This window comes from Hydra vulgaris, chromosome 14, assembly GCF_038396675.1.
Source record: "Hydra vulgaris chromosome 14, alternate assembly HydraT2T_AEP".
Classification (NCBI taxonomy): Eukaryota; Metazoa; Cnidaria; class Hydrozoa; order Anthoathecata; family Hydridae; genus Hydra; species Hydra vulgaris.
In genome coordinates, this window is record NC_088933.1 from 30,984,108 (window position 1) to 31,005,121 (window position 21,014).

General features: G+C 28.4%; 1 protein-coding gene and 1 long non-coding RNA gene across 3 annotated transcripts; both read right to left on the minus strand.

Annotated features, from left to right (window-relative positions):
• Nucleotides 1–8,692: 8,692 nt before the first annotated feature.
• On the minus strand, nt 8,693–12,009 carry LOC136090593 (uncharacterized). 2 transcript variants are annotated; one of them, XR_010643548.1, is made up of 7 exons: nt 11,927–12,009; nt 11,164–11,221; nt 10,949–11,078; nt 10,266–10,364; nt 9,460–9,604; nt 9,104–9,157; nt 8,693–9,018 (listed from the first exon to the last, which is right to left on the minus strand). It is a non-coding gene; the product is annotated as an uncharacterized LOC136090593 (long non-coding RNA). The 2 variants fall into 2 exon arrangements; XR_010643547.1 differs by lacking the exon at nt 11,927–12,009 and having other exon boundaries at nt 11,164–11,301.
• Nucleotides 12,010–13,121: 1,112 nt separating this feature from the next.
• LOC136090592 (uncharacterized) lies at nt 13,122–17,095 on the minus strand. Its single transcript, XM_065817389.1, has 6 exons — nt 16,990–17,095; nt 16,364–16,568; nt 16,010–16,103; nt 14,803–15,409; nt 14,064–14,229; nt 13,122–13,424 (listed from the first exon to the last, which is right to left on the minus strand). Exons 2-6 carry the CDS (start codon nt 16,566–16,568, stop codon nt 13,414–13,416), a joined length of 1,083 nt encoding a protein of 360 aa, XP_065673461.1. The 5' UTR covers nt 16,990–17,095; the 3' UTR covers nt 13,122–13,413.
• Nucleotides 17,096–21,014: the final 3,919 nt, after the last annotated feature.

The following is a 21,014-nucleotide window of genomic DNA, read 5'->3' on the forward strand; positions in this document are numbered from 1 at the left end:
ATTAATTACTTAAGGTGCGTAAAAATAGTTCATTTTTATTATTATTATTATTATTATTATTAACTGATAATGTGTTACGAAAGAAGAAAATGAGGAAGTTAGGGAATCAGGAAGTTAGTGAGATATTTATATTTAGATACTATTCAGGTATAGAGAATGCCATAGATTTTAATGTGCTCCATTTAAGCCGTTTATTCATCCTAATCAGAGGCTTTAGAGGTTTAGAGGCTCTTTTGTGACTTTTTCACCTGAAGCAGTTTAATTACTTTGTTAAAACACATAATTTTATCTGCACTTTTTAGTAGATCTGATGATTTTAAATAGACGAGGATTAATATCACGAAAAAAAAATACTATGATGACGAATTTAATACTATAGTAACCATATTGACACTATGGTAACTATATAATTATTTTTTTTTAATTTAAAATTGATTCACAAACATTATTTATCTAGTTTTTAAAAAAAAATTTAATCAATGTTATAGCCATCAAAACATGAAAGAACTGACCATTAAAGAATCCCAAATGTTTGGCAACCATTTAAATCTATTGTTTTACCAATAAAAAACGCTCATTTAATTTATCATGGGCATTTTGTGTTTTAAATACTTGCATTTTATTTTGCTAATGTTTAGTGTATAGAATTTCTAAGAACAAAGAATTGATTTTGCCTTAAGTCGTCCAAAAGTTCGGTTTTACGATGTTAATTTAAGGAAAACCTTTATTTCGTCTAGTTTCAGATCGTCCTCAAAAAATCAATTAGCTCGTTATTTTATATATCGGTTGCGCGTTATTCTTTTAAGTTTAAAAAAATCTTTTTATTAAGCATAATACATTATTTGAAATTTTAACGCGAAAGAGAATAAAAAAAGAATTCAATTATTTATGATGTAACAATTATATGCAATAAGATTTTTAATAATAAAATACTTAAAGTTATAAAATGCAACAACTATAAGCAATCAGGTGTTGCATAATCAAATGTTTAAATATAATATCTCGTTTCGACTGATTTACCAGGTACACCAATATTTTACTTTTTAATTGTATTTTTTAACTTAGATAACTAAGGTAAAAACTAAGGTAAAAAGTTTATGAAATTTTTTATCAATGATTTTAAAAACTCTTAAGGTTTAAAAATTACACGGTTTCTTTTTACTGGGCAACTGAGACCAAAAGGAAAAAGAGCAAAGTAAGAGTAAACTACTTTTTAATTTACTTTTTAAGCATCGCCCTCGTGCGAGAAAATAATGATTTATGCCAAGTTGCATTTTATCTCGTGGGACTTATAAGGCTTTGTCAAGAAATAAATACTTATCTATCTTTTTTATGTAATAAGATTATCACAATTAAAGTTAGAACTGACAATCAAAATTAAAAAACGAACTTAAAAAAAAAAGAAAAAAAAAGGTGGTATTATTAACTATAGCATCTTTTACAAAATTTAATGAAATGTTTGATGAAAAGTTTCTGAGATATACTTAGTTCAGATTCTTGCAGAAATTTTAATAAAACATTGTTTGGCCTATTTGTGTTTGTATTTCTTGTAACATTGCTGGCCCGTAAAAACAAAAATTATATGCAAAAGGAGGGGGGCGGGGGGGAATGTCGGAGTACTACCCCGAAATAGTTTTGAGGACCTTTTTTTATAGTCATTTTTTCAGTCAATTTCTTTAAAATTATTTATTTGAAAAATTATTGGGGGACAAATGTCCCTCCTGCCCCCTCACCACCACCACTGGTTGCTACTGGCATTGTCATTTATATTAATTCAAGTTAATATATATTTAATTATATATAATTTAGTATTTTGAAAAAAGATTGTAAATTTTTATAAAAAATTGCTATCAATGTGCGTAAACATTACAAATAAAAATTACTGTTAGTGCTAGTACCAAATTATAGCTCATCCTGAAATGAGTTTTGATGAGAACCTGGAGACGAGTTTTCTCCAACTTTGAGTTTAGCTCTGAGCAACTCTACAACGTGCTATCTATTATTAGTTTCAAAATTAGGTGTGCATATTTGGAAATAATAGTTGAATTTAATTTGAAACAAAATTTTTATCTTCTAGTATTTCGTTGATCAATAATGTGAGAAAAAGTTTTTCAAAGTCAGCAAAATTGATCATGTATTGTCACGCTCTAATACAATTTCTCTTTATCTATTTTCAACTAAACTACTAACTATATATAGATGTTCTAGGTATATTGAGGTATATAATTTACAGGCCCGCACAGAGACTTTGTGGTGCCGAGGGTCAATTTTTGTTCGGTGCCCCAAACTTTGGTGCCTGGGTATATTGAATTAAGCATGAATTTCACTGTTTATTGTCCGTTTGTCTACTATCATATTACAATTTAATGAAAACAATAATTATTTTTTTATAAACTTCTATTTTTGAATCTATTTCTATCTATTTTTTTTTTGGCTATATATGATAAAACAAATATACAAATACAATTTAGAATGAATGGAATTATATACTTTACCAATAAAGTGTTAATTATGAAGACTAGTCAAACCACACTGATTTCACTTTGCGGGCTTTTTCCTTTGCAAAACTACAGATGATATTTTCGTACGATAAAGTCTTGGCAAGGTTGTTTTCAGTTAAAATCACCATAAGGTTAGTAAGGTGTTCTTCAGTCATTCCTGATCGCAATTTGAATTTGATGAGAGCAAGCTTACTGAAAGAGCGCTCTCCTTCAGTCACTGAAGTCTTAAAAATACGAAGCAAAACACAGATTCTGTTAAGCAACTTGATAGAAGAAAGAGGTTCTATTTGTCCAAAAGTATTTGATCGCTTTAGAACATCTAGATGACGGATTTCTTTAATCAACTCCTCTTCTTTTACACCGTTTACGTTGAGATTTGCCGGGACTTTGCATTTTTCTTTCTGACTAAGTTTTTCTTCATCGCTAGAAGGAGATGGAGAACACCATTCAAACAAAAAAATATCCGTCGTCTTTTGAGCTGTATCCACTCTGTATCTTATCAGAGCAGAGTGTCTAGAGCAACATTAAATACGTTCACTTCAAAACCCTTTTATTCATCTTCGTGGAAGTAGGCTGTGTTCATCGACTCGCTGCAAAGTGTTTTTCTTGTCCCTGTTCTATTCTTAACAAAATCATTGTGAAACCCAAACACTTTGATCCAAAACGTCTATAATCAGCTTCGCAATGTCAGAACCCTATTTTTCTCCAGATTTTCTACCTTCAGAAAACGCTCTTTTACTTTCCACTAGTTGTCAGATACTAGGTGGATAAATGGCTGAGTGGGCCTCTTTATTAATAGCAGCAAAAACAGTTTCATCACATGTCATAATGAACTAATTTTTAGTTCTCCAGCTCAAATAGTGCGTTTGCATTCTTGTTCCTTGTTTTTGAAGAAACTTCTTCTTGATGGAACTGAAGTGTCTTATTGTGATTCCCTAACAGCTCAACGGTGGCTAAAAAATTACCATCATCATATTCGTACAGCATGTTAAACAAACCTAAGAACATAGTATTGAAATAAAGATTACATCTAGATTATTATTCCAAGCAACATTAAAATTATTTTATGAACATAAACTGCTAACAACCTCAAAAAATTGGATTTCTCGAAGCTAAATGTAAATTAAAACGTAAAACTTCATACCACTTAGATGCCTCACTTTATATACATAATCTGTTTTGAAATGCATGTAAATTTTACAAAAATCCTAAAAGTGTCTTTTAAAGAACGTGAAACTATAGTATATTTTTACTGATTTAAAATCAAAGTAATATAAACATACATGTATAATAACGCATACTCATCTTCTATATTAATGTTTGATAAGATATATTCATTTAGAGATAACAACATCGTTTTTTTTCCTTTCTATTTTGAATTAAATTTAGAAAAATTAATATTTGAAGTCTGTTGTAATAAATTCTAATTGTAATGAGTCTTTGAGATTCTTTTTTAAATTTCTACAAGGAGTAGTGCTCTTTATAATTATTAAAAAGTGTAACAAAATCTTTTATTGAGGGTCGCTTCTGCCCCCTTTCTCCGTGTGACTAGGTCAAATGTACCCAGTGCCACCACCCCAACCTCTGGGCGGCCCTTACAATATACTTAGAAAACAATTTAACTGATTTTTTTACTTTAATCAGAATATTCAATAATAACAACTTTTACATTTTAAAAAACTACGGTATAATTAAATTGTTTTCAATTGTAGTAATTTGAGAAGTTTTTTTACAACATCTTAAATTTAATGCAAATAAATAAGCATTAGCCATTAATGTTGCACCCATAACCTTTATATAATATGTTGAGCCAGCTATACTTGCCTTTCTTATTTTCACAAAGCAAAGCTTTTTGAATTTTTTAAATTTTAGAAATAAAGCCACTCAATACACATGTAAATAACCAATTCATAGATACATTAGATACATGTATAATAGTCAACATCAACTTAAATTTTTAGATACATTTCAATTCATATCACTCACTATCATATCACTATTCATATCACTGTGATTTTTCTATATATTGCAATAATGCAATAACGAATATTTTATAAAAATTATTAAGGAAGTATTATATTATTGAATAAATTTTTTTAAAAAAACTTCCAAAACTGCCATCATTTATATCACCAGATGTTAAAAATTGATATTCAAAGGTTTCCTTGCAAGAACTTATAAAATATGTTCTAGTTGCAAGAACTTATAAAATATAGTTCTTATACTTATAAAATATAGTAGTTGCAAAAACTTATAAAATATGTTCTGTAGAATAAAGCAATAGAGTTCCTTATAAACACTTTTACAGAAAATGGATGTTCTCGGCAGCAACAACTATACATTGTTAAACACTTCAAACTATTCTAACCTAAAACATGTTAACAAGTTAACAATAAAAATATTATTATCATATCAAATAGTAACCGTAAATTTTATTAAATTGAAAGTACATGAGGCACTTTTTATGAGCAAAAAAAAAAGCGAAAAGCGTAAAGCCCAAATTTCAATGTTAGTTTTAATACCCATATAAGGATTTTTCTTAAGCAAAACCATACTTTAGCTTGAAGAATTATATTTAATTCATAATTCAATCTACTTTAGCTTACAGAAATGTATTTAATTCATAAATTAAGTTTTAATAATCTGTGTTTCGCTTTGTTACGAGCATGAACACGTAGTGTTTTTTAAGATGCGAAATGCTTACGCATCTTAAAAAAACGCAAATAACCAACACTAAAAAAACGTAAAAATATATAAAATTTAAAGGTTAATTATAATATTCATTATGTTTTTCGCTTTTTAGTAATTAAATTTCTATTTGAAACAATTTTAGAGTATTATTATTTCATATGCATTTTCGAAAAATAAAACAAATTGGTTTTTTGGCATAGGCAATTCGTATCTTTAAAAAAACTATTAGTTCATGATCGTTTCAGTTCATGGTTAAAAGAATAAATCTAAAAAATACCATTATATAAAGAAAAAAAAATGGAAATGAAGGATAAATATTATAAATACAACCTGAAAAACTGTATGAATCAGCACAGGTTAAATCTTGAAGACCAAACTCAATCTCGAAGGAAAAATATTTGAAGCAAAAAGTTTCAAAAATTTGGACAAATTTGTTAAAATTAATATTAAAAGACAGTTTAAATAAAAAACAACGTCTTTCCATAAACAAACCAAAATATGATTCACATATTAAGATATATCCCTTTGGTTAAGACACAGGTTTTGCATACCAAAAAGATGCATCTCTTTAATAATTTATAAATTAGAAGAACAAATCAAAAAGTTTCAAAATCATTGATGTCCATCAGATTTTGTCTCATTTAAAGTTTACGGAACGTTAATCGTTCCGTAAAAAATTACCGAATGCGTCCTGTCATATCAACAATCAACTAACCACCATATGGAATATCCTAACTATCTGGTTAAATTTATTCAACCAACACAAAATAAAAACCGAAATAGACATATTAAATCGAATAATTTTGTAAATGAAACTAAGCAATGGAAAATAGATCCCAATGAAATTTAAAGTTCATTTGATATACGTAATTTATATCCGTCCATAATCAAGCAATTTCTATTATATTTAATATATTCAACAAAAACATTGATGGCTTAAAAACTCAAATTACAACTTGTATACATACTTCAAATAATTGAAATTTCGTTAAGCATTTGCTATTTCCTATTTGAAAACAAAATCCGAATAATATCTAATTCCATTCCTATACACTAAAGCAGCAGTTGTTAAAGAATATAACAAAGAAAGCGATAACGAAATAATATCTACGGTCATATCAGTAACCGACTCACCTGATAGACTAATTAACGTCACGACAAATAAAATTATAATGCAGGCACTGATAGATGCTCCGATAGAACTTTTATTACAGGACTTCTTTGACATTGAAACCTTTCTTACGATATTCAATCTACCTTGAAGGTATGATTGGTAGATAACTCGCCATTAAATAAATCTTCAATGGCTTATAGTTTTTAGCTTGTGAAAAATTGAACGTGCGATTCCTCTTAGTAGACAACTTGGTGGCCCCGGTAATTATCAGAAAGGACGTCTTAACACAACATATTTCAATTAATATCAATTTTAAATGAAACAAAGAGCCCTAAATAACTAACTAACAACAAAAAGCATGAAATGTAAAATTATTAACACCTTGAGTTGATATTGACAAAATTAAACCGGTCACTACAACATTACGACGGGTTCCCATAAATATCCTATTACTCAAAATGGATACACAACTGTACCGAGTTAACTCTAACCACTTATCTAAGCAAGAAACAATTTACCAACTGGAGGCTTGACTCTACAAGCCAAAGAAGCAATTAAAAAGCTCAAAATTAAATTAGTAAAAGCTTGTCTAGCCTAACCCAACTTCAAAGTTCCGCTAACTATTGAAACAGATGCCTCTGACTCAGCACTGGTAGGACCATTACTACAACAGACCAGTGGCCATCTTCTCAAGAACACTAACAAACGCTAAAGGAAAACACGCAATTATTTAGAAAGAAGCGAATGCCATTGTAGAATGCTTTAGAAGATTGAAACACTTGATTAATTTAGTACCATATTTTATTCTAATTACAGACCAAAGTTCTATTTTCCTTATTTTTAATAAAAAGAATTAAAAAAAAAACTAAAAATGAAAAATTAATTTGCTAGCGTTTAGTATGAGCAGACATCAACCTTAGCTGATGCCCTTTCTCGATGTTGCTCTTTCCTAATATTCATTCCCAACTATACTATCCCAGAGTTAAAAAAATGGTACATTATTGCAAAAGCCGAAATCTACTCTACCAATGAAATAAACAACTAATAAGCCAATGAAAAAGCCAAGCAAACTCAAAGTGTGTTTCTACAAACCTCCGTTGTCTTATTACGGCAACGAAAACTTAGGAACGCTTATCTATGGACTTCGTCAGGACTTTACAATCCGCTACAGCTAATAAGCACATCCTCGTGATAGTAGACGAATATTCGCGTTACCCATTTGCATTTCCATGTAAGGATATAACAGCTGACATTGTGATACGACACCTTCTCAGTCTATTTTTATTACTTGGTGCACCATCATCTATACGCGCAGATCGTGTAGCACAGTTTGAAAGTATAAAACTCAAAGACTCTAGAAAGAAACGGTTTCTTTAAATCTTTAACTACTCCATATCACTCACAAGGAGCGTTTAATGTGAGCGAATTAATGGAACAATACTTAAAGCTGTTAGTCTGGCCCTGAAAACATTAAGTTTAGGAAAAGATAGATGGGAGATAGCATTGCAAATGGCTCTATCCTCTGTACTTCTGTGTACTGCAACTAACAAAACATCCCATCAGAGGATGATGAACTTTCAACGCTCATTAATAGTAGGTACGGATCTACTAAACTTCCTAAAGCTTGTACACGAAATAAATGTGAAAAAATAAGCACGTCATTTTTTTTCAGTGGTTGTATTAAAATCTTTTTAATTGTTTTGTATTTTGTTTACAACGTATTGTGGTTTCAAAAAAATATGTTACATTTTGGATTTAGCTTGAAACTAGTTTTTAAAATGACAAAAGAAGAAGACGTAAGAGAAAATATTATGCTCAAATATTTACAAAATCCTAATAGTAGCTACAATTCGATAGCAAAATCGTAGCAAATACATCCATATACCGTTAGTCGTTTTATTCGACGTTTTTCTCAAACAAAATCGATCCAACGCAAATCTGATGGTGGAAGAAAGGAAAGTTTTAAAGATACAAAAGTAATTAGAAAACTGGTTAACAATTTTAAGAATAACCCAAGCCTTTCACTAAGGGAACGCGCAAAAATATATGGATTTTCTCATAGTTTTGTTGCAAAAGTTAGAAACAAACATGGTTTTCATTCTTTTAATGCGTAAAAAATGCCCAACCGTTCTGAAACTCAACAAAAAAGTGCAAGAACCCGCGTGATATTTAGGTGACTTTTTGGTCCCCATGAAATGACCAATTTACGTGATTTATGGACGTGTTTTTCACGTTACTTTTGGAACGTGATATTTAGGTGACTTTTTGGTCCCCATGAACTGTCTAAAAGGCTTTTTACGTTAATTTTGGCACGTAATATTTAAGCAATAACTATGCTTTATAAAAACGAAGTGTTTGGATTCGTGTAAAGAAAAAAAACTCATCGTCGAGGAAATATTTAATACGTATTAAATTACATGGTTTTATTAGTCAGTATATTAGTTCTTGACATAAACATTTTGAATTTGTAATAAAAGCTGCACTTTTGTTAAAAATCCTTCTTATATCCAATAAGTAATAAGTACCAAGTCATAGATCTGCAACTTACGAAGAGCACGCTTCGATCAACAAAGAGCGCACTTCAAATTTAATCTAACGAACCAGTCGATATATTCTCCCATAAAAGCACGCTTCAAACACAATCTAACGAATCAGTCGATATTTTCTCCTATAAGAGTACGCATCAAACTTTATCTAATGAATCAGATTTAGCTGAAAAGAAACGAATAAAATCTTAAATAACAATATGATTATTTAATAATTATCTTAAATCACAAACTTTTAAAGCAAATCTTACTTGGTAAGTTGCCAACCATTTTGGCAACAAGATTTTCTAGTTGTTTTCTTTTATCTAAATCATTAAATAATTTTAAGAAAACAATACTACATACAATGTAGAAAAATAAAATAAGTCATTTGCCTTCTAATTTTATACTCTTATTGCTAAAAAATAAATAAGGATTTAATAAAAAAAGACATAACAAAAAAGTCGACAGATAAATAAAAAAAAGAAGTACAAAATAATAAATACAAGTCTAAAAAAATATTGTTTATCTATATATATCTACATCTAATATCTGTCTATAGATAAATATATATCTATATATAAAGTTAATAACTGATGCGCGTGATTAGAAAAAGACCTGTACTCACCTTATGTGATAACATCTGATTAAATAATTCGTTTTCTTTGTTTTCCATCTTCTTATATTTGCACTTGTTTCTGCATTAACTTGTTCATACATTAACTCACTAGATGCAAATGTGACTGCCCACGAAGTTGCTTTAAATGAGTAATCTACAAAGTTTTGAACATTAAATGTAATTTTAAAATGCACACAGAAAAATCATAACAATTTTTAAAAATGCAATAGTTACCACATAACAACACAACATTATAGTGGGGATTTTATATCATGATTTTCCTACCCATGGTGAGATTTTCATCTTGAGGCTCCTTTTGCTGTGGAAACATTCACCGCGGCTAAGGAGCCTCATCTACCCCTAATTATATATAATATATTAAGTATAAAACTAAAAGTATGTATAATAAAGTATTGTCAGATTAGGTCACCAATGAATACCGAGTGCTAAAAATTCAATTCAGAATCAAGTTGCATTCTCCAACAAGATATGAACTAAATTAAATTCTTGCTACTGGGTGCGATCACAAAAAAAGACGAAGAGAGGGAAAAGTGAATTTTCTCAAACTTTAAAAGTTAAAAGGTTATTGTGTCTTACTACAGAATGATATTCCTAGGCAATAACATAACAATACCATTGGATCTTCCTAGTCAATAATATTTTATACAGAACTTATCATTTGTCATGTAGTTTAATAAATTTAATATTAAATAAGGTATAATAACTTATTTATTATTAAATTAATTACATCGACAAATTTGACAGTCTATATATATCAGACATATTATATAATTGGGTGGAAAAAAAAAGTATACCTTGTATTAGGGTTTGATCTTTTGCATGTTGCAATATGAGAATTATCTGCCATAATGTTACACGATTTTGAACTAAGCTTTGTAATATATTTATTAAACCTAAATTGATAAAACTTAGATATAAAATTATATAATATGTTTAGATAAAATATTATATAAGTGGCATTTTATTTTTGTCAAAAATGCATTGCGATGTTATAAGATATCTTATACCCTGATACTTTTTTTTTTAATTATAAAACTGCAATGCAAAATAATTATATTATTATAAAAGTATAATAAAAAGTAATTACAATAATGAATATATAAACTACATATTTCATATAATCATTATATTTAAAAAATTTTGAAAATTGTTTGCGGAAAATATCCTGAAAAAAATTCAGAATATTTTACCCTTAATTTTTCCCTTAATTTTGCATTCAGCCAAGTTGATGACAATAATATATACTTTAACTTGCATGTATGCATGGAAAAAGATAAATTTCAGAAAAATATCCGGTATTCCGGGAATATCCCAAAAAAAATAATCCCTGAAACTCAATTATAAAAAAATAGTAAATAAAATAGAGAATATCTTTACAAGTTTCTAATCATAGGTTTTTATTGAGAATAAAAAAGATCCAAAATACACAATATTTTGGCAACCTAACTTTCATGCTTCACTCAAGTAAAATTGTAACCTGGACGAGGTCACCTAAAATATACATGATTGAAACGTGAAGAAGGAAACCGGGTAAGAGCATGCATCAAACTTTATCTAATGAATAAGTCGATATTTTCTCCAATAATAGCTAGCGACACCAAATTTAGCTAAAAAGAAACAAATAAAAACTTAAATAATAATATGATTATTAAATAATTATCCTAAATCACATACTTTTAACACAAGTCTTACATGGCGAGTTGCCAACTGTTTTGGCAACAAGATTTTCTGGTGTTGCTACTTCTTTGATCTAAATCATGAAACAATTTTTAAAAAAAGCAATGCTATATTTGAGAGAAACTGGCTTTACATATTGGAAGGTTGTCAACATTGAAAGATAAGTATAATGCAGTTTCAAATACAATAGCATCATAATCATCTTTTTGTGGGGAAAACATTGAACAAATCCGCGTTAATAACCTGTTTTATATTGTATATAATAACAATAGCAATAAAAGCCATATAATATATACAATAATAATTTCATAAATACAATTCAAATATATATATTAATCATATAATATTTATATAATATAAAAAAATAAAATAAGTATTAACCTTTTTTAACAAGTAAAGCACAAAATCAAGATGTCATATATTACAAAAAGATAAAGTATATAATAATAATATATACATATATCAATAATAAATAACATAACACATTTGTTTATTGATATTATTTTGGATAAATTCTTTAACCTTGTTGATAAAAACAAAATTTTGGTTTTTATCTAATCGACTCTTGAGCAATAATGTATGCAGAAGTTCTACAGACATTATTATTGCTCAAGAATCAAGAATAAGTTCTGCTAGAACTTATAATTTGTCCATGTAGCTTACTTAATTTGATATTAAATTCGTTATAACATAACTTATTTTGTACTAAATTAAGTAAGCAAAATGGACAAATTCGCCAGTCTAAAATATTGTATCATAAAGTAGAAAAAAAGCATACCTTGTATTTGAGTTTAATCTTATTTGTGTGGCAAATAGGGACGCTTGGTACTAATTTATTTAACTTAATTTGATATAATTTGGATATTAGATATTACAAGTTAAAATATATTGGACTATTTAGTTTTGGTTTAAATGCATTGCGTTATAAGATATTATATAGACCAATTTATTTTTTATTTTTATTATGAATAAACTACAATAAAAATTAGCTATATCATCATAAAAGTAAAATAATTATAACTAATATAATGAATACAAAAACTATACTATAAAAAAATAAATAATATAATAAAAAATATAATTTTATATTTCTTATCACAGGCTTTTATTAGGAATAAAAAAAGTTCCGTTAGACGCGAAATTTTGGCACGTAACTTTCACGTAACTTTCACGTAAAATAGTAACCTGGACGAAGTCACCTAAAATACACGTGATTGAAACGTGAATAAAACGTTGCGTGCTTACTGGGGTTCGCTAAAAAAGCTTTGATTTGGCAAGCTATTTGCAGTTGCGGCAAAAAATCAGCACCTTATATTTCTCAGTCCACACTTTCTGGTCAAATATATTTTAAAGAATGTTTACAAAAACCCCTTTTACCTCTCATTAAATCACACAATAACAGACCTGTGTCCCAATAAGCAGACACTATTTGGTCCAATAGCGTACCAGGCTTGGCTGCCACGCTGTACCAGGCCTGGCACGCCAGTGCTGTGCCAGCGCCGGGTTGCCCATTGGTTTTGCAATGGCCCGGTATCCGTAAGCCAGTGCTGGTTCAATTCATTGCCAAGGCTGGCAACCAGCGCATGTTGCAACGTGGGTCCATTAAAGGCCCACATTATGCGTTTATTACACATATACTTAATTATTTAAATTATACTTAGGTATGTATAATATATATAATTATAAATAAATTATATAAAAGTATTACCTAATTATTATATTTATATTTACAATATCTATTTTTAAATTTTTTTAATAAGGTGGTAAGTTAACAATAAGAAATAGTTAAAAGTGGTTAATAAATAATTCAACAATTTATGAATGTTTTCCTAATTATGTACTTTTTAGGTATATTATTTTAAAAGTTAAAGAAATTCCAAAAAAAAAAAAAAAAAAAATTACATGCTCATATATCATTAATAATAGAAAAACTTGTAAAGCTTAAAATAATGCCAAATATACAATTAACATACAAAACATATAAAACAGATAATGTAAGACACCCTAAGCACATTAATCTTTGTCAGATTCATTAGAATTAGAGCGTTCAAATCGTGGTAATGATGATCGCGGTAAAGGTTTCGATGTTAATGATTGGACGGTATGGTTCAAATTACCACGACTTTCTGTTGAACTGGCTTTCAGAATGGACTTTCTTTCGGCTCTTTCCTTTCTGCCTCCATTTCTGTCGAGAGCTCCAGACAAGAAAGCCACAATTGCCTTTTGAATTTCGCTGTCTGTAGCATCTTTTGTCGGCAAATTTCTTCATATTGCTTCTACAAACATGAAACAGTCATATACAAAGTGTTTTTACAAAAAATTTTACAAATAATATAGCCTTTGTTTACGTACGTACTAATAGTTTTGTTATACTATACGTAAAATGTATTATACACGCTGTATTTTACACTCTGCATGCTTAAATTTTTATTTCATAATTTTTGTAAGTAAACTTCGAACAAATAGCAACTATTTGGTCGAATTACAACTTAAAAAAACAACAGATATGTAGTAATAATGTAGTATAAATACAACAGAAAAAGGCTATTATTATATATTCATTCTGATTTAATGAAAACTCTAAAAAAGTTCATGCAAGTAAAACTAATCATGCAGTAATGAAGGGATGTACGATTTCCTAATATAAATTTACCATTTCAATTGATAAATGTTATATATATTATATATAACAAGACAATTTTTCATTTTTAAAATATACATAGCACATCCATAAATAGTCAAGGAAGCTAAATAATCTTTAAGATATTCACAAAATATTCTGAATAACGTCAAACATATTTAAAGATTTTAGTATATGACAATGATTAGAATTAAATAAATGACAATTAATTAAAGAAAACAATTGCATACAATTACTTTTAAATATTTATGTTTAATAACTTACAATAACTTACTTTCAATAACTTGGCAAAATTTAAGAGCTCGGAAAGACTTTTTATTAAGTTCACCTTGTCCCGTCCAGTTCAATTTTTTTGCCACTTCATTATTTATTACGGATGATATCATTCGCTTTGTGGCTTCCTTGAGATTTTGCCCGCCTTTTGCTGCTACTCCCTTTACCTAAAAAAAACTGTTACTCTTAATAAAACAAATCTGTTTTTTTTTTTTTATTAACTTATAAAATCATTTGCAATATACTACAAATTAATTACAGATGTGATTAAGATTGTTTTGACTTAAGAAATATTTGATTAGCTCTTTCAATAAATCCTTTAAAAAAAAAGTAACGTTCTATACCTAACCAATTACCAGTTGGAAAAAGATAATTTTCATGTAATTACATATATTAATAACCATTACAATTAGTTCTCAAACTTTCATAAGCATTTTTTAGACAACTTAATCGTATGGCTCTTTATTGACAAAGATTATGTCCTTAGGTTTTACAATTTGAAAAAATCGTAAATAGCATTTTTACCGTTTCAGAATCACTAATATATACACAAATCAATAGCCTCTTACAAAAATCATCGCTTTAATTATTTGAATTATGTTGTTAGGTTAAGACATAAGTCAATGGTCCGCTTGAAAATTAATCTTTAATTTTAACTATATATAAATTAAAAAAACTTAAACTATTAAATTTGGAAAAATAATTATTAAAATCATGTTTGAAACAATTCTAAAGCTTACAAGCTTAATAAAAACAATTTTATCCTGCTTTAGTGCATCCTCAAGTTGCTGCAATTGTTCGATGTCACAAACCGGTAAATCAAGAGAATCAAATATATCATCATCATCATCTTTACCACCTTGTGTAAGAGTCTGTAACATGGCAGTGTTGTTGTTCACTTGCTTCTGTAGATTATTCACAGCAGCTTTAAGTTCCACCTGAAGAAGAATAATCTTATTCAAAGTGGCATTCATTGATGAAAAGGCAGTAGTTGATGAAACTAATGAAACAGTTTCAGCATTGTGAACAAGCTCAGACTCAAGCTGTTCTCTATTAACATTATTATTACTGTCATTTGAGGAATTATTTTGAATCTGGCTAGTTAATAATTCTTCTTTTGAAACAACTGCTTTTATTAATGTTTGATTGGCATCAGGAAATGGAGGAGGTGTTGGTGCACGAGAAGGAGATAATTTTTTTTTTGCTGTTCGATCACTTTTTTCAATCATGTTCCATTCTTTATTGACTATAGGAGTAGGTGGTAGCAGATAAGATTTTTTAAATTGTGGTTGTTCATAATAATCTTCAGAGTCACTATCATAATTTTCAGCAGGATACTTTTGTATTCTAAACAGATAAGTCATATGTTTAAAAATGATTTAAAGAAATCCATCTTATTGTATCTAATAAATACCCTAAAGTATACATTATGAAATGCCATATAAGACCTTAAGATATTATAACACAGCAGTGAAAACAATTTCAAGGTTAAACATTGACTGAGTAAATAAGTTTATACATAGTCAACAAATAATAATATAAATTTAGTAAAACATTTGTTTTACTTAAGGCCAAATAAAAAAATATATATACATAAAATAAAGGTGGAATAAATACATATATAATGTGAATTTTAATAAAAAAAAGAAGAAGATATTACAAGGATGCATCAATATTTATGCAGCCCCGGTCATAAACCTGGCCCTGGCTAAGTTTTATCAACCTGATAGCTTGCTACAAACAATTAAATTTATTTAACTAGCAAATTAATGTATGGATAAATTTTTATATTTATTGGATTATGAACCAACTTGCACAATATCATTTAACTAATTTACTGCTACAACACCAAGCAATCGCCACTATATTATGCAACAAGTAAAGCAATACATTTCACTTTAAAAATATGGTGTGTATCAAATTTACATATAAATTATAGTAGCTTACCGTTTGGGGCGCAATCTTTGACTTTCGGCGTCACTCTGCAGATCTGATGTGACAGTAGCTTTAGAAAGGCAAAATTGAGCCTTCCCATAAGATTCTGAAAATTGTAGAAAAATTAATAACACAGCTTAAAACCATTGTATTAAAGTAACTGGATTTAAATTTGTGGCACAACTTTAATGGAAGTACAATTAATTAGATAAATGATAAACTATAAACATAGCTAGACATCATTTAAGAAGTAGAATACCATTTTATTATACATTTTTAGAGAAAACCTAAAACAATAACTTTACATCCTATCATAAAAAAAGAGAGCATTTAATTGTTTTTTAAATTAAAATATGAGTGAATTACCTTTTGTCCCTAAAATTCTGACTGAATGCTTTCTCCAATTATCAGTTGGCATTTCTTCCTCCTTGGCAGCTTTATTGTTTCTTTGCTGGCTTGTATAAGGAGGCCAATAACACATATCCTTACCGATCAGCCATGCACCTGGTACAATTGCAACATCATCATTTTCGTCAACAAATGCAACAATTGCAAAACAATTTTTATCCATCTACAATTCAGAACAATAAACCCAACACAAAATAAACTTCAAGCCTTTTGTAATCAACTCAGTTAAATAGTTTAAACTTATCTTATTTTAAATGTGTTAAATTTATTTAAAGTTTAAATTTCAATTCTTATTAATCTTAAAAATAATAACCACATTACAAATCAATTATAATATCGTTTAGGATACATAAATAACATATATAAAAAACTTCTTCCTTTATAGGTTTCAAATTAAATTATTTACTTTTTTCTTATAAATACTATTATAGTACAATTATTATTACTTAACAAATAATGTTATTAAAGAACAATATTATTTATAGTGAAAATTAATATTGTTATTAATAATATTATTATCAATAGTGAAAAAGTAATAACAATGGTTATATTATTTATAAGGAAAAGTAAAATAAATAACTTACTTTGAAAGCTATAAAAATTTTGTAACATATATATTTGTGTGCTTGTATTATTTGATCCTCATATTTTATTTATTAATAAATTGTGAATAGATTTTTTATTAAAATAGCTTGTTTTTGATCTCATATATATATATGTATATATATATATATATATATATATATATATATATATATATATATATATATATATATATATATATATATATATATATATATATTTATACACACACACATAATATGATTTTTAATTTAAAATAAATATTTATAGGCTGAATATATATATATATAAAATAATAACTTAAACAAAAACAAAGTACACATTTTTATAAATAACTTTATTGTAGTAAGCAATATATACAAAAAAAATGTAAAAAAATTATATGGAAAAAATGTTAAAAATCTAACATGGGTTATATATACATAGCAGCATAGTTAGTTTTAAAAGGTAAAAGAACATATTTCCTTTTTATTTCTGACAGTGAACAGTAAAACAATGTTGCATTTAAACACGATACTTTAAAAATGTTTATGGCTGATGAATTGCAAGGGTATACAAATAAATTTTCAATGTTTTCAAACACTATATATATGATCCACACATCATCAATCGCTTTCACAATATTCATCACTACAATTATTTTGTCATCATTTAAGCTAAAGCAATTATCACCATCAGTTATTTTGATACAAAAATGTTTAGCAAACAATTCTTTAAACTGAGTACTTATTTTTAGTTCTCTTGGTACAGGTCCATCACTGTGCTCTTTCTTAAAGTAGGGAAAATCTTTCATCTTATAACTCAACTGTTTTCTCCTATCAATTATTTGTCTTTCTGATAACCTTCTGACTACTTGCTGCAATGGCAAATGAGGCTTTCGTACAAGCTTTTTAAATTTTTTCAAATAATTTTCAAAAGGAAATGATGATACATTATCTAGAGGTCCAAAACTTTTAGAAACACTAGATAAATGCAGCAACCCATGCATATTGTATGTGATCACTTCCCTGCCATAAATATCACCAACATGTTTAACAAACAACAATAGCAAATTGTGAGCATAGTCAACATATTCATTGTACAAATATTCACTTAACAGGATACTCATACCAACTGACAGTAACATAAAATTATCATATAATGCAGTTGGTAGTATACCTTCAAAATAGACCATGCCAGTGTACAACAGTAATTGTCTAAATTCAGTTGCCTTCCAACGCTCAAAGTCTTTGAACAATCTAGGCTTACGTGCAAATTCAAATGGGATATAATTTCCTAAATTTAGGTGTTTTTCTGATAACTCACAGACAACACGAGGACCAAGTCTAGTCTTTAAAGGACCTTTCGAAAATAAATATACTAATTTTCGCATAACCCCAAGACAAACTAAATGCATATAATCAGCAGGCACTTGTGATATCATTTTCATTGGAATATTTATAAGTGGACTTTCACTAATATGATGATGACGATCTGTCATTCTGGCAAAAGAGTTATCTGTTCTAAGAACTGCACCTGTTTCTGGAAAGGTGACACGACCAACATAGACACCATGCTGTTCACATTTATCACACCCATGATAAGCACTATGCCCCTTTATACATTTAACAAAAGCTCTAGCTGGGGTGTCACACACAAGAGCAGAAAGTTCTACTTTGTAATGCACATTGTTAATGATAAGACCATTAAGCTGAAGCTCTTTTACTTCTTTAACAAAATCTTCTAAAAATTTTTTAACATCCGTTGGCTTACTATTTCCACAGTATAGTCCAATAACAAATGGTTCCCTATTTCGTTGAAGTTTATTTTCAAACTGTTCTATTAGTCCAAGAATGGGCCAAAGTTGTGTGTTAGAACTCTTAAATAATGGAAGGCCATCTATATTGACTTGAAAAGATATTGTTGAAACTTCCATTTCATTATCACTACACAAAGTTGGAAATTTATTGAGTATCTCCTGCTTTATACCAAAATAACAGAAACCTTCATTCACTTCAGGCTTAGCAATTTCTGTTCTCATTATTGTTTTTGGACTTTTTGACAAACCAGGAACAAACTTGCACACAATGCAAATTAAATCACTAAATGCTCGTTGTGTAATGTTATGTTGAGAAGACCAAAAAGCTAAATCACCCTCCAGTTCATCTCTTGCATTATGCTTGTCACTTATATCTGAATCACTATCGGATAAAACTTCAAACTCGCTATTTTCATTATCGATTAGATAAGAAATATTGGGGTTATCATCCAGAGCAGTAGAGTTGGAAGCTTCATTATCTGAGTTGTTTATAGCATATTCTTTGCAATTTGTTTGAATGACTGTCTTGGGCAAAGTGTCAGTAGCTTGAGGAAAATAAAACCCAGTTTCGCGTATGTAATCATAATTACAGGCTCCATCGATAACGATTTCACCTTGTTTTATTTCAGTCAAAATATTTTTTACTTCTCTCCGAATCTTTCCTCTTTTAGTCCAGTAGCTCATTGCTATAACCAACTATAGTTGGTTATATATATATATATATATATATATATATATATATATATATATATATATATATATATATATATATATATATATATATATATATATATATATATATATATATATATATATATATATATATATATATATATATATATATATATATATATATATATATATATATATATATATATATATATATATATATACATATATATATATATATATATATATATATATATATATATATATATATATATATATATATATATATATATATATATATATATATATATATATATATATATATATATATAAGAAATATTTATATATTTCGCTCTCTATTTTATTCGCATCAATAAAAAGTAATTTTGTCAAATTCATTATGGTGTTAACACAATAATGAATTGGCGGTACGCCAATTGGCGTACTTAGCTGGCGTGCCACTTAAGATACGCTTACGACCCGATAATGGCTAGCCAGTTCTGGTGCGCCAGCTACGGCACTTAACTGGATCACACGTATTTATCCGGAGCTGGCTCGCCAGCCCTGGCTCAATAAGGTCCTGCTCATTGGGGTTCTGGCCTGATTTAGCTTCAATTCATTATTGTAAACTAGCTATGGTATGGTATAAAAAGAATAATGTGAAACTTGTACCTAAAACAGAAAATCCTCCAAACTGCCCAGAATTGAAAGTTATTGAAAAGTGCTGGGCTATTGTTAAAAGAGAAATAAAAAAAACAAAAAAAGTTTTGCAGAAACATTAAAGATATTAAAATGTCATTTAAAAAAGTATCAAATAGTTTTGATTCTTATTTTGTGCGCAAGCTTATGGGTACCACTAAAGCAATAGCTCGAAATTTTATTAGATTCCTACAGGAATAATTAATCTTTTTTTTTTTAATGTTTGATCTTCTTATATTATTGTATTAAAATTATTACTTGGTTCGAAATAAAAATTAAAGAGTACTTTTTTTTAGTTGTTTTTCTACTTTCACATTTATTTCGTGTACACGCTTTAACAGTACAGGATCACGCAATCTTATACTTGCGTCAGATACGAATAAAGGGAAATCCACTTGTTGACAGAGTTCAACTTTTAGAAACTGTATCGCCCCACTTCGCACGCGTCAAACCAGCAGCAGTCCGGTGACTCAAACAATGACAAAATTGTTATTAGTAACAACATCCACATTTATAAAAATAAAAACCAAGACTATTTAAGCGACACCAACGAAGTAGCCTCGAACTATACTATCTTTTATTGAATTCGCAATCGAATGCTGTAGATTCGATTGGGAATCCAATAAAGGATAGCATCTCTTATAATCAATTACCTACAACAACATTACCTAGCTAACTTTCTAAACAAATAGTTCCTACTCCTGACACACAATCAAATAAATCATCGAGAACAGGACATACGATTAAAAGGCTTAAGTATCTCGATGACTACTTTCCTTCATAGATTGTTATCCGAGAGTAAGTGATTACACCTTCTACTAAAAACTTTTTAAAACAGAGAAGATTGTTATATCGTATATT

What these genes read in the sequence shown, in the direction of transcription:
- LOC136090592 (XM_065817389.1), bottom strand. Translation starts at nt 16,568, where the DNA reads ATGGATAAAAATTGTTTTGCAATTGTTGCATTTGTTGACGAAAATGAT. An exon ending in CAGAATTTTAGGGACAAAAG is followed by an intron (nt 16,104 to 16,363) that starts GTAATTCACTCA and finishes TACAATTTTCAG; the next exon opens with AATCTTATGGGAAGGCTCAA. An exon ending in CAAAGATTGCGCCCCAAACG is followed by an intron (nt 15,410 to 16,009) that starts GTAAGCTACTAT and finishes TTATCTGTTTAG; the next exon opens with AATACAAAAGTATCCTGCTG.